The sequence below is a fragment of the Eulemur rufifrons genome, chromosome 16, assembly GCF_041146395.1.
Source record: "Eulemur rufifrons isolate Redbay chromosome 16, OSU_ERuf_1, whole genome shotgun sequence".
Classification (NCBI taxonomy): Eukaryota; Metazoa; Chordata; class Mammalia; order Primates; family Lemuridae; genus Eulemur; species Eulemur rufifrons.
In genome coordinates this window covers 6,991,696-7,005,776 of record NC_090998.1, presented here as the reverse complement: position 1 = coordinate 7,005,776, position 14,081 = coordinate 6,991,696, and the positions used below count along the sequence as shown (strand labels likewise).

General features: G+C 43.9%; 1 protein-coding gene across 2 annotated transcripts in view; it reads left to right on the top strand.

Moving 5' to 3' along the window:
- The window catches only part of CHD4 (chromodomain helicase DNA binding protein 4), a 32,133-nt gene that overhangs the window by 5,344 nt on the left and 12,708 nt on the right, over window positions 1–14,081 (top strand). For both annotated transcript variants that reach the window (XM_069491082.1, XM_069491081.1), the window contains exons 5-25: window positions 116–234; window positions 352–593; window positions 829–956; window positions 1,189–1,324; window positions 1,458–1,636; window positions 1,841–2,080; window positions 4,736–4,939; window positions 5,063–5,268; window positions 5,961–6,092; window positions 6,174–6,270; window positions 6,964–7,155; window positions 7,625–7,825; window positions 8,013–8,150; window positions 8,416–8,537; window positions 8,658–8,831; window positions 9,177–9,318; window positions 9,411–9,542; window positions 9,656–9,773; window positions 10,894–11,018; window positions 11,352–11,589; window positions 11,742–11,917. In XM_069491082.1, the coding sequence (XP_069347183.1) occupies window positions 116–234; window positions 352–593; window positions 829–956; window positions 1,189–1,324; window positions 1,458–1,636; window positions 1,841–2,080; window positions 4,736–4,939; window positions 5,063–5,268; window positions 5,961–6,092; window positions 6,174–6,270; window positions 6,964–7,155; window positions 7,625–7,825; window positions 8,013–8,150; window positions 8,416–8,537; window positions 8,658–8,831; window positions 9,177–9,318; window positions 9,411–9,542; window positions 9,656–9,773; window positions 10,894–11,018; window positions 11,352–11,589; window positions 11,742–11,917 (3,441 nt within the window). The remainder of the gene's footprint in view (window positions 1–115; window positions 235–351; window positions 594–828; window positions 957–1,188; window positions 1,325–1,457; window positions 1,637–1,840; window positions 2,081–4,735; window positions 4,940–5,062; window positions 5,269–5,960; window positions 6,093–6,173; window positions 6,271–6,963; window positions 7,156–7,624; window positions 7,826–8,012; window positions 8,151–8,415; window positions 8,538–8,657; window positions 8,832–9,176; window positions 9,319–9,410; window positions 9,543–9,655; window positions 9,774–10,893; window positions 11,019–11,351; window positions 11,590–11,741; window positions 11,918–14,081) is intronic.

Below are 14,081 nucleotides of genomic sequence, written 5' to 3'. Positions count from 1 at the left end.
TTTCTCTCTGTTCTAATTTTTTCCTCTTAGCTCTCTTATCCTGTAGTTTCAATTCAAATTTCCTTAGCAAGTGTAGGCACTAGGTGGAAAGTCCTTGACCTTGCTCTCTCTGCAGGAGCCTAAATCATCTGCTCAGCTCCTGGAAGACTGGGGCATGGAAGACATTGACCATGTGTTCTCAGAGGAAGATTATCGCACCCTCACCAACTACAAGGCTTTCAGCCAGTTTGTCCGGTAAACAAGGAGGGTCTTAGGGGTGTGGGAAGGAGGGTCCTTCTCTCCTTGCTTCTCTTTCTTTGTTTTATGCTTAAACATTTGCCTCTTCTCTGTTCTTGTCCATTTCTCCACCAGACCCCTCATTGCTGCCAAAAACCCCAAGATTGCTGTCTCCAAGATGATGATGGTTTTGGGTGCAAAGTGGCGGGAGTTCAGTACCAATAACCCCTTCAAAGGCAGTTCTGGGGCTTCAGTGGCTGCTGCAGCAGCGGCAGCAGTGGCTGTGGTGGAGAGCATGGTGACAGCCACTGAGGTTGTACCACCACCTCCCCCTGTGGAGGTGCCTATCCGAAAGGCCAAGACCAAGGAGGGCAAAGGTGAAATGGGCTTGCAAGTAGGAGGGGGAACTAATGTGGGCTTAGGATGTCAGAGACAGAGAAAGCATGGGAATGCTTGTCAGCCGTAAGGTAGGAGATAGGAGAGAGGAATGAGTCTCGAATTTAGGAGAGAAATTCTGGAATCTGGAGATGGTGAAGCAAGCTTAAGTGGAGAAGATTTTATTTTCACCATCTTTTGCCTTGTGGTATATGTTTGGATGTATTCTGGTTTTAGGTCCCAATGCTCGGAGGAAGCCCAAGGGCAGCCCTCGTGTACCTGATGCAAAGAAGCCTAAACCCAAGAAAGTAGCTCCTCTGAAAATCAAGCTGGGAGGTTTTGGTTCCAAGCGTAAGAGATCCTCGGTGAGATCCCAGCCCATCTCTTTGGGGAGGGAGCCATGTCTAATAGGAAGGATGTTACCTTATGTCTGCATGTGTCCTTCACAGTAGGCACGTACGAATGTGGGGAGTTGGTTCCATATACAATAGTCTTTGCTGGGATTATGGTACCCCCAGCGAGAGAGTGATCCCCTCTCTGCACTCTCTCCTTCTCCTTGGCTTGAACTTCTAACCTTATTTATTTTCATCGTGCCAGAGCGAGGATGACGACTTAGACGTGGAATCAGACTTCGATGATGCCAGCATCAATAGCTATTCCGTTTCGGACGGTTCCACCAGCCGCAGTAGCCGCAGCCGCAAGAAACTCCGAACCACTAAAAAGAAAAAGAAAGGTGTGTTTCTTTTCTCTATCTGTATGTGATGGGATGAGATGGGAATGAATGGGGAAGAATCTCCCTAAGGAGATAGGGGTGGGGGGGAGGTAGTTTTTTTCTAATAACTGGGCTTTCCCTCTTCCTTGCCCAGGCGAGGAGGAGGTGACTGCTGTGGATGGTTATGAGACAGACCACCAGGACTATTGCGAGGTGTGCCAGCAAGGCGGTGAGATCATCCTGTGTGATACCTGTCCCCGAGCGTACCACATGGTCTGCCTGGATCCAGATATGGAGAAGGCTCCTGAGGGCAAGTGGAGCTGCCCGCACTGCGTGAGTATCTGGCCACTGTGGCCCCTTGGAACCCATGAGAGGAAGGGTGGGATGATAAAGCTCTTTGGGGCCAGGGTGGAAATAGAGATGGTGGTGCTGCTGGTTGTGAGCTTTGGGAAGCATTCAAAGGAGTGATGGGCAGTGGGTTCAGACTCGGGTGGGTGGGGGGTGGTAGTAATCTGAATCTGTGGTCCTTCACTGCAGGAGAAGGAGGGCATCCAGTGGGAGGCCAAAGAGGACAATTCGGAGGGTGAGGAGATCCTGGAAGAGGTTGGGGGAGACCCTGAAGAGGAAGATGACCATCATATGGAATTCTGTCGGGTCTGCAAGGATGGTGGGGAGCTGCTCTGTTGTGATACTTGTCCTTCTTCCTACCACATTCACTGCCTAAACCCCCCACTTCCAGAGATCCCCAATGGCGAATGGCTCTGTCCCCGTTGTACGGTGAGTGACTGATCTCAGCTGGAGCAGGAGATGTGGGAAGTGTAGTCTAGCGGAAGGGTTTATCACTTTCACACGTAGGCATTGTGAGGGTGATATGCCGGAGCAGTCATTGGAGAACTATGAACTTTTTAGCCCCGAGACATGTATTTGCCTTCCTCATGTATTAGGTTGGTGCAAAAGTAAACGCGGTTCTAGCATTTTTGAAATTTGCCGTTTGATATTAGAATACATTCTTAAATAAATGTGGTTATGTTATACATCATTTTATTTTTTATTTTTTTTGAGACAGAGTCTCACTCTGTTGCCCAGGCTAGAGTGCCGTGGCGTTAGCCTACCTCACAGCAACCTCCAACTTCTGGGCTCAAGTAATCCTCAAGTAACTGGGACTACAGGCATGCACCACCATGCCTGGCTAATTTTTTCTATATATGTTTAGTTGTCCATATAATTTCTTTCTATTTTTAGTAGAAATGGGGTCTCACTTTTGCTCAGGCTGGTGTTGAACTCCTGAGCTCAAATGATCCACCCGCCTCAGCCTCCCAGAGTGCTAGGATTACAGGCGTGAGCCGCTGCACCCGGCCGTTATACATCGTTTTAATGTACCTTTCTCACTTTATGTTTTTTTTGCTGATGACTTATATTACTTGCCGTTCATTTGATATTTATTTTAGACTATGAAAATGATGTTAGACAAAAAGCAAATTCGAGCGATTTTCTTTTTTTTTTTTTTTGAGACAGAGTCTCACTCTGTTGCCCAGGCTAGAGTGAGTGCCGTGGCGTCAGCCTAGCTCACAGCAACCTCAAACTCCTGAGCTCAAGGGATCCTCCTGTCTCAGCCTCCCGAGTAGCTGGGACTACAGGCATGCGCCACCATGCCCGGCTAATTTTTTCTATATATATTTTTAGGTGTCCATATAATTTCTTTCTATTTTTAGTAGAGATGGGGTCTCGCTCTTGCTCAGGCTGGTCTCGAACTCCTGAGCTCAAACGATCCGCCCACCTCGGCCTCCCAGAGTGCTAGGATTACAGGCGTGAGCCACCGCGCCCGGCCTCGAGCGATTTTCTTATTCGAGTTCAAAATGGGTTGTAAAGCAGCAACTCGCAACATCAACAACGCATTTGGCCCAGGAACTGCTAATGAACGTATAGGGCAGTGGTGGCTGAACAAGTTTTGCAAAGGAGACAAGAGCCTTAAAATTGAGGGGCGCAGTGGCCAGCCATCGGAAGTTGACAATGACCAATTGAGAGCAGTCATCGAAGCTGATCCTCTTACAGCTATGCAAGAAGTTGCCGAAGAACTCAACGTTGATCGTTCTACAGTCATTTGGCATTTGAAGCAAATTGGAAAGGTGAAAAAGCTGGAGAAGTGGGTGCCTCACGAGCTGACTGAAAATCAAAAGAATTGTTTTGCAGTGTCTTCTTTTATTGCATGCAACAATGAACCATTTCTCGATCAGATTGTGACATGCGATGAAAAGTGGATTTTATACGACAACTGGCAATGACCAGGTCAGTGGTTGGACCAAGAAGCTCCAAAGCACTTCCCAAAGCCAAACTTGCACCAAAAAAAGATCATGGTCACTGTTTGGTGATCTGCTGCCAGTCTGATCCACTACAGCTTTCTGAATCCCAGTGAAACCGTTATGTCTGAGAAGTATGCTTAGCAAATCAATGAGATGCACCAAAACTGCAATGCCTGTAGCCGTCATTGGTCAACAGAAAGGGCCCAATTCTTCTCCATGACAATGCCCAACAAAGCCCAACAACGCCTGAGGTCACGTTGCACAACCAACACTTCAAGTGTTGAACAAAATCGGCTACAGAGTTTTGCCTCATCCGCCATATTCACCTGTCCTCTCGCCAACCCACTACCACTTCTTCAAGCATCTGGACAACTTTTTGCAGGGAAGATGGTTCCACAACCAGCAGGATGCAGAAAATGCTTTCCAAGAGTTTGTCAAATCTCAAAGCATGGATTTTTACGCTATAGGAATAAACAAACTTATTTCTCGTTGGCAAAAATATGTTGATTGTAATCGTTCCTATTTTGATTAATAAAGATGTGTTTGAGATAAAATTCATAGTCTGAAACTGCAGTTACTTTTGTACCAACCTAATATTTTTAGGATACCTTTGTCCTGGGAAAATATAGGACTAACTTCAAACAGAGGAGTTGATGTCTTGCCAGCTCTAAGGTTGGAGCAATGTTCTTCTAGCTGAGAACATCTGTTCCTGTCTTGACACCCTGCCTTGGGGGCTCAGTAGCTTTGAATGTTTAATAGGGCCACTTACTATTGCTTTTCAGTTGCTCAAGAGAGGAATTCTGGGCTCTAGGTCTGTGGGTTTTCTATGCCTGCTTGTTCTGAGTTATTGTTAAAGTCTAGCTACTGGCTCTGTTAAGCAGATAGGAGTGATAGTGCCGTATAAATCCTGAATGAAGTCCAGAAATACAGAAGAAACTCAGCCAAAACACTTCTGGTCCCTAGCATTTCAGATAAGGGATCCTTAACCTGTATTCTCTTCCTAGAGGGGACCTGGGATTAGATCTTACTTGAAATGAGATTTTAATCATCCCTTTGACGAAGTTGAGGCTGTGGGGTGTCCCATCTCCTCCCCTGGGTATGATGTGGGATTAGGTCATCTTTTTTTCCTCAGTGTCCAGCTCTGAAGGGCAAAGTGCAGAAGATCCTCATCTGGAAGTGGGGTCAGCCACCATCTCCAACACCAGTGCCTCGGCCTCCAGATGCTGATCCCAATACTCCCTCCCCCAAGCCCTTGGAGGGGCGGCCAGAGCGGCAGTTCTTTGTGAAATGGCAAGGCATGTCTTACTGGCACTGCTCCTGGGTGTCTGAACTGCAGGTAAGTCTAGGATAGGCTGGAGATGCGGGGACCCCAGTGAAGAGAGTGGTGGTAAAACAGCCTTTTGGATAGAAAGGAGTGAACGCAACTCCTTGGTGGCTTATTTTCTCTTTCTGCTCACAGTTGGAGCTGCATTGTCAGGTGATGTTCAGAAACTATCAGCGGAAGAATGACATGGATGAGCCACCTTCTGGTGACTTTGGTGGTGATGAAGAGAAGAGCCGAAAGCGAAAGAACAAGGACCCTAAATTTGCAGAGATGGAGGAACGCTTTTATCGCTATGGGATAAAACCTGAGTGGATGATGATTCATCGCATCCTGAACCACAGGTACTAGCTGGGCACACTGGAGGTAGGCAGTGTCTCCATGGGAGACCAGAGTCCTGCTAAAGGGATTAGGAAAATAGATGCCACCAGTAACTGATACTTGCAAGATACTCTGTGTTATCATTAACTGACTGAATCTTGGTGTTTAAGCTATAGGAAAGTATAGATTAAAGATAATTTTTGCTCCAAAGACTGGTATAGTAGAGGCTCTGAATACATGTGGGGTCTGTGACATACCTGTAGATCTGGTATGGAACATACTTTATTATCGGTTTTTTTTTTTTTTTTGTTGAGACAGAGTCTCACTTTGTTGCCCAGGCTAGAGTGAGTGCCGTGGCGTCAGCTTAGCTCACAGCAACCTCAGACTCCTCGGCTTAAGCGATCCTACTGCCTCAGCCTCCCGAGTAGCTGGGACTACAGGCATGCGCCACTATGCCCGGCTAATTTTTTCTATATAGATTTTTAGTTGTCCATATAATGTCTTTCTATTTTTAGTAGAGACGGGGTCTCGCTCAGGCTGGTCTCGAACTCCTGACCTTGAGCAATCCACCCGCCTCGGCCTCCCAGAGTGCTAGGATTACAGGCGTGAGCCACCGCGCCCGGCCTATATTATCGGTTTTTGAGAGCAAGGCTAACTTAGGAGGGGAGGAAGGTTGCCTTCTGGCTCTAAGGGTTTTCTCTCCTTGACCTTGCAGCGTGGACAAGAAGGGCCATGTCCACTATTTGATCAAGTGGCGGGACTTACCGTATGATCAGGCATCTTGGGAGAGTGAGGATGTGGAGATACAGGATTATGACCTATTTAAACAAAGCTATTGGAATCACAGGTGAGTGATTTGGGGTGAGGATTAGAGTTACTTCTTATTGAAAAGGACCTTGGGCAGGTGTGTGATGTCTTTCTTCTTTAGGGAGTTGATGAGGGGTGAGGAAGGACGACCAGGCAAGAAACTCAAGAAGGTGAAGTTGAGGAAGTTGGAGAGGCCTCCTGAAACTCCAACAGTTGACGTGAGTTGGGGCAGAAAAGAGAGGGTACAGTTTGTTGGGTAGGACAATATATCTCGTCTGCTGTACTCTAATGATGACATGCTAAGTAATGATCTGCAGATAATACCTTTGTAGCTGCAAATGCTTCATGATGTCCACTTCCCCACTTCCCTACATCTCTAGAAATCAGAAAGCATTGGGATTACTTTCTCCTTTTATCATCAGGAAAAGAAAGGAGGTGTATTTTATATAATCCAGGAAGTATTATCTAGGGGAAGAGGTCACACAACCATGATTTTATGAAACTTACATTGGGAATCTGGGTCTTCTGACCCTTAATTCATGGCGTAGTTCCTCTGGGTTTTGTTTGTGCAGTATGATTTGAGGGTTATTAAAGTTAAAAAAGGCAATCTAGGAGGGACATACAGTTATTTACCTGGTGGATCCCGACTAGTAGAATTATTGTATTGCTAGGGAGTCTGTGATGTCTTTTTCCTCAGTGATCAGGTTTGCCTGATAGTTAATTGCCCTGCTTCCTGCAGGATCCTAAATCAGATAGAAAATTGAAATAACCATTGGGGATCTTTTTCACCAGAATTTTTTGTGGCTCTCCCAGGGAGGATCTAGTGAGGATGTATGAGGATGAGGCAGTTGCCATCTGTGGGAGGAAGGGAATTCCTTGCCAGCTCATGACTTACCTATTTCATCCTTCAGCCAACGGTGAAGTACGAGCGACAGCCAGAGTACCTGGATGCCACAGGTGGAACCCTGCACCCCTATCAAATGGAGGGCTTGAATTGGTTACGTTTCTCCTGGGCTCAGGGCACCGACACCATTTTGGCTGATGAGATGGGCCTTGGGAAGACTGTACAGACGGCAGTCTTCCTCTATTCTCTCTACAAAGAGGTAAGGCAAGCTGGGGCTGTTTCTTGTGTGAGTATTTTGTGTTTGTAGTCTTCTCGTGTATGCTGAGGAGAGAGAAGGAAGAGAAGACTGGTCTCTGACTTTGAAGAACACTATTCAGTGATAGTAAGATAGACACATATACACAGCGAAAGATTGGAGGGTGTGGAACCATGGGTAGAATTCAGTGTGGGTGCATAGAGCCTCAGTCCTGGGGAACAATTAAGTGTTGAGGTAAGCAGAAGTATGGGTGGAATTAGTATGGAAAGACTTAATGGAAGAGATATGATTTTAAGCTCTCTGTGAGGGTGGACCTTGGAAATAAGTGGGCAGGACGTTTAGCATAGAGGAAGGAGAGGGCAGGTGCCAGGCCTCCGTCAGCTTGAAGGGGCAGCAGGAGGAGGTGGACGCTGGGGTTGCAGTGTGCTGGGGTCCTAAGTCCCAACTCTGCTTCTTCTCTTCTTCTGCAAAGGGTCATTCCAAAGGCCCCTTCCTAGTGAGTGCCCCTCTTTCTACCATCATCAACTGGGAGCGGGAGTTTGAAATGTGGGCGCCAGATATGTATGTGGTGACCTATGTGGGTGACAAGGACAGCCGTGCCATCATCCGGGAGAATGAATTCTCCTTTGAAGACAATGCCATTCGTGGTGGCAAGAAGGCCTCCCGCATGAAGGTATCTCAGGGTGGGGAGGCCACCCTCGAGAGCAGGTTGGGGCTTTGGGCTTAGTTTGCCTCCTGTGACCTGGTCCCTGGGTGAGATGAAAGAGTAACCCTTGAAAGAGGAAAAACCCCATCAGTCCCCTGGTTGTGTTTACACCAGAGGAGTTGACCAGTAGTGACCACGTTGCTTTCATGTGCAGAAAGAGGCGTCTGTGAAATTCCATGTGCTACTGACATCCTATGAGTTGATCACCATTGACATGGCCATCTTGGGTTCTATTGATTGGGCCTGCCTCATTGTGGATGAAGCCCATCGGCTGAAGAACAATCAGTCTAAGGTGAGGGGTTAGGGAGGGAGGTTATCGTCCCCACTTTTAGTTTTCTAGTACCTCCTACTCATTAAGGTGAGGAGGAGAGGAAAGAGAAAAATGGTCTCTGCCTTTCTTCCTTATGTGTGATGGCCCTTAGTGGCCAGGGCTTTTTAAAAGGATGATGATGGCAGTGGGAGGCTTAACTATTGGGCAGTGAAACAGGTTGAAATTTTGCAGAGATGTACTAGAGCCCTCTTTTCATTGAATTTCACCTCTCCATCTGCTTCACTAGTTCTTCCGGGTCTTGAATGGTTACTCACTCCAGCACAAGCTGTTGCTGACCGGGACTCCATTACAAAACAATCTCGAAGAGTTGTTTCATCTGCTTAACTTTCTCACCCCCGAGAGGTTCCAGTAAGTGTGTGTTTATTCATAATTGACTCATAATTCTGCTTCTCATGGTTCTGTTGCTCATTTCCTAAATTATTTTGTGCTCTCCTTTCTCCCTCCAACTTTTTCCTTTTCTTTCTGAAGCAATTTGGAAGGCTTTTTGGAAGAGTTTGCTGACATTGCCAAGGAGGACCAGATTAAAAAACTGCATGACATGTTGGGGCCTCACATGTTGCGGCGGCTCAAAGCAGACGTGTTCAAGAATATGCCATCCAAGACAGAACTAATTGTGCGTGTGGAATTGAGCCCTATGCAGAAGTGAGTTGAAAGGGACAGAAGCACTGACACCATTTTGCAAATACTGTTAGACATCTGCCAGTCTGCAGAGTGTTTCTTACTGCTCCCCCGACTCAGCTTCAAGGCATCTGGTGACAGGAGCAGGCAAGGCCTAAAGAAACCTGATGCCAGGGAGCTAGAGCACATAGTTCTTACTTAGTTATTTCTTCTCTTATTTAAAATAATGGGGGGTGGTGGTGATGCTTGTTGGGTTTCCTTAGCTCCAAAGTGAGATATATTGGAAGAAAGATCTCAGGCACTGGGGATGCATTATTAGTCATTTAAAGACTTTTGAGTCAAAGCTATCTCTCCATCTTGCCCACGTAGGAAATACTATAAGTACATCCTCACTAGAAATTTTGAAGCACTCAATGCTCGAGGTGGTGGCAACCAGGTCTCTCTGCTAAATGTGGTGATGGATCTTAAGAAGTGCTGCAACCACCCATACCTCTTCCCTGTGGCTGCAATGGTATGTTGTGCCCACTCTTGTTTCTTCCTGGTTGGAGCTCCTTCATGTGGGATGTCTTTCAGTATTTTTTTCTTCTTTGCATTTGTCCTTAGGAAGCCCCTAAGATGCCTAATGGCATGTATGATGGCAGTGCCCTTATCAGAGCATCTGGGAAATTGTTGCTGCTGCAGAAGATGCTCAAGAACCTTAAGGAGGGTGGGCATCGCGTGCTCATCTTCTCCCAGGTATCCTGTGGGCTGGGAGCTGTACAGGACAATAGTAGACAACCCTCAGTGACACAGGGAAAGGGAGGGATTATTATCTGATTCCTCCATGATTAAACTGTGCTCTTTTACAGATGACCAAGATGCTGGATCTGCTAGAGGATTTCTTGGAACATGAAGGTTATAAATATGAACGTATTGACGGTGGAATCACTGGGAACATGCGGCAAGAGGCCATTGACCGCTTCAATGGTAAGAGGGAAGGGGTGGTTTAGTTTTAGGCATTCTCATTCACTTGTATCTTTGGACTGATTAGTTGTTCTTCATGTGTATTTCTTTGTTCTGTATGATTCTTTTGGGGTTTTGTCAATTGATAAGAAAGAGTAAAGCTTTTGAATGTCTCAGTTGGAAGAATGTATTAGACTATTCCTACATTTTTTTTCTTTCGGGTCTTTGTTCTTTCTATTAGAAAGAAGAGAGCGTTTTATCTAACCCTTCCATTGTATCTTGAGGCTGAGAGAGGGATCGGGACTTGCTGAGGCTCAAATAGCAAGTTAGTGGCAGACTTGTCTGCCTTAGTAGACACTACTTCTTTTTAAACTTTTTATTTTGAAGTAATTTTGAACTTAAAAGTTGTAAAACAGTACAGAAAGTTCATGTATACTGTTCACCCAGCTTCTCTTAATAATAACAACTTAAATAACTGCAGTACAATTATCAAAACCAGAAAATTAACACTGGTATTGTACTATTAACTGAGCTAGCTTAATTGAATGTCACTAGTTTTTCCCTTAACATCCTTTTTCTATTTCAGAATCTAATCCCAGATCCCACACTGCATTTACTTATTGTGCCTCCTCTTCTCTGTGACATAGCTTCATTTTTTTCCTTTTCTTTCATGATGTGGATACTTTGATTAGTACTGGCCAGTTATTTTATATAATGTCTGAGTTTGGGTTTGTCTGGTGTTTTGTCTGGATTAGATTAGACATTTTGGAAAGAATGCCATGGAAAAGATGCCTCCTTTTCAGTGCATCATGTTGGGGATGGACATGATGTTCATATGTCCCATTATAGGCGATTACCTGATTACTCGGTTAAGGTGGTGACTGCTGAGTTTCTCCACTGTAAAGTTATTCTTTTTCCCAGTGTGATTGATAAGTATCTTGAGGGAGATATTTGAGACTATGCTAATAATCCTGTCTCTCCTTAAACTTTTACACTGATTTTCATATCCATTGGTGGACCTTGCTTACAACAATTATTACTGTGGTGTTTGCCTAATGAGGTTGTGTATTTCTAACATTCATTTTATATTTATTAATTAGAATTCAGGAGACACTTCTAATGGTGTTTTTGATTCCTTTATTAGCACCTGGGGCTCAGCAGTTCTGCTTCTTGCTTTCCACTCGAGCTGGGGGCCTTGGAATCAATCTGGCCACTGCTGACACAGTCATTATCTATGACTCTGACTGGAACCCCCATAATGATATCCAGGTGAGCAGGGCTAGCAGCCTTAGATACGGTAACTTACTGGAAATGCATAGTGTTTTCTATGAGGGCGCCACCATCTGGAATTAGTTGTTTAAGTGAGAAACCACAGATTCTTTTTATGTTGCTTACTTTATTGTAAGCCAGAGAGTTTGGGTTAGCTATGGTCCTATTTTGGATAACATGATAGGGGGTGATCTGCGGGCAAGGGTACAAAAGGAAGTTTCATATGCAGACAAGCTCTTGCCTTGCACTTGGCTTAACTTCGTATGTGGAAGTCAAGGCAAGAATGGCAGCAGGAAAATATGGTTTCTGGCTTTATTTCCTGCTCAACTCCAGGCCTTTAGTAGAGCTCACCGTATTGGTCAGAATAAGAAGGTGATGATCTACCGGTTTGTGACCCGTGCGTCAGTGGAGGAGCGCATCACACAAGTGGCAAAGAAGAAGATGATGCTGACGCATCTAGTGGTGCGGCCTGGGCTGGGCTCCAAGACTGGATCTATGTCCAAACAGGAGCTTGATGATATCCTCAAATTTGGCACTGAGGAACTGTTCAAGGATGAAGCCACAGATGGAGGTGAGCTAGTCAGGAACTTAGGTTTTGGTATGGGGCTTGGTCTCTCTGAAGGGTAGGGAGAATCTTTGATACCAAGGATCCTGTGGGACTTGCTTCTTTTACTGCAGCCACTGAAGCTGACTTTGGGGGTATGGGCCCCTGATTCTTTATAGGAGGAGACAACAAAGAGGGAGAAGATAGCAGCGTTATCCACTATGATGATAAGGCCATTGAACGGCTACTGGACCGTAACCAGGATGAGACTGAAGACACAGAACTACAAGGCATGAATGAATATTTGAGCTCATTCAAAGTGGCCCAGTATGTGGTGCGAGAAGAAGAAATGGGGGTGAGTATGAGTCCGAGGTAGTTGTGCTTGGTGATTTGTATGAAAATTAGAGTTGAGACCAAGATGATATTTGAGACAAGAGGAAAACGTCTGTAGGCAAATTAGTATGTTGATGAATTGATATACCTCTTCCCTTGAAAACAAAGCTTATAACATATGACTAATTAATATTCTCACCTTTGCGTTGGCCATTAGGAAACTTAGAGCCAAATACCATCCTCACAATTGTATTGGCTCTTTGCCAGAATCTAATTTTCTCTTATGTTATTTTATTAACCCTACAAGTAAATTTTTGAATGCTACCTCAAATCTTTTTGCAGAAAAGGCAGGTAATAAGATATATACCTAGATAATCTATCTCCCTGTGCTTAAAGCTATTTCCTTTTTTTCTCTTCCCTTCTTTTTCTTGGCTTTTATAGCAAAAAAACAAAAAATATTAAAACAGAAATGTGTGGCTTGTTTTAATAGTTTTGTCCCCCAAATGATATAGAGGGTCATGAAATGAAAAATGAAATTTGTTTTCTCTTCTGGTACCCTTTAATTCCCTCAGCTCAGGGTTCTTAGAATTGGCATAGGTTCTGGTGGTCTTTGCCATCTTTTCTCATCCTTCCAACTCAGAGCCATCCTCTTGTGATGTTTTTCTGATACATTCCCATTATCTTGGTTCTTGAAGGTAGTTCTACTAACTTCAGTTTATGTGTATCTGGCTGAAAAATCTGACACAGGTCTACAGACCAGTAGTTCATCAAATACGGCCCTCCTGATGGGGTGCTCCACAGTCCCTTCATTGACAGTGAGTGTACACACAAGTGATTGGCTGTGAGCATGGGCTAAGTGGATGATCTCTGCTGGTTACTACACAAGTATATACGTTGTTTGCTGATTAGTGACCTCAGCTGCTGTTTACTTCTTTTATACTTTTAAGTTTTATTTTTTAATAGATAGTAATTTACATGGTTCAAAATATACAAAGTTATCTCTTTTTCCCTCTGTCCTCTAACAACCTAGTTCCCTTCCTGGGGACAAGTAATGTTTTTATTTTCTTATCTATCTTTCCAAAAGTATTTTATGTGCGTAGAAATTATACATACATTTGTATACATCTATGTATACATATGCATATGTGCACATAAACACCACTTTTTCTTTTAAACACAAAAGTAATTTATTATACATATGTTCTCTACCTTGCTTTTGTCTGCTTAATATGTCTTGGAGATACAGACCAGGCCAGAACATAAAGAGCCCGCCCACCTTTTTTTTTTTTTTTTTTTTTTTTTTTGCTGTTTAGCATATCCTTGTTTGGAAGTGGAGTTATTTCTTGGTATCTATGTGGCAGAGGACCTCCCATGGATACCAAAATTCATGGATGCTCTAGTCCCACATATAAAGCAGTATGATATTTGCATATAATCTATGCACATCCTCCCATGTACTTTATTTATTTTTATTTAAAAAAATTAAGGGGGTACAAATGTTTTTGTTTCGTGGATACCTTGTATAATGCTTAAGTCAGGGCTTTTGGTGCGCCCGTCACCAGAATAGTGTTCATTGTACCCAGTAGGTGAGTTTTTGTCACTCCCCTTATGCTGCCTTCTTGGTTTCCAGTGTCCTTTTATATCCGTTTGTAACCTCCCGGGTATTTTAAATCATCACTAGGTTACTTATGATATCTAATACAATCTAATGCTATGTAAATAGTTGTTATACTGTATTATTTAGGGAATAATGACCAAAAAAGTCTGTACATGTTCAATACAAACATAATTTTGTTTTTTCCTGAATATTTTTGATCCTTAATTGCTTGAACCCACCAATATAGAACCCATGGATATGGAGGGCTGACTGTACTGTAATTTATTTAATTAGTTTCATAATGATGGGCATTTAGGTTGTTCCTGATATTATGCTATTAGCAGTAGTTTAATTCTGATATAAGGGATTTGGAATCAATCAGTGGTCCTGAAGTGTCTAAAAAAAATGTAACTTAAAGATATTATGCTATCAGCAGCAGTTTAATTCTAACATAAGGGATTTGGAATCAGTCAGTGGTCCTGAAGTGTCTGAAAAAAATGTAACTTAAAGACTTTTCAGAGGAGCAAAAACATTATTGGGACATAAGAGGATAATATATAATTTTTTTTTCCTTACAGACAGTTGGTAA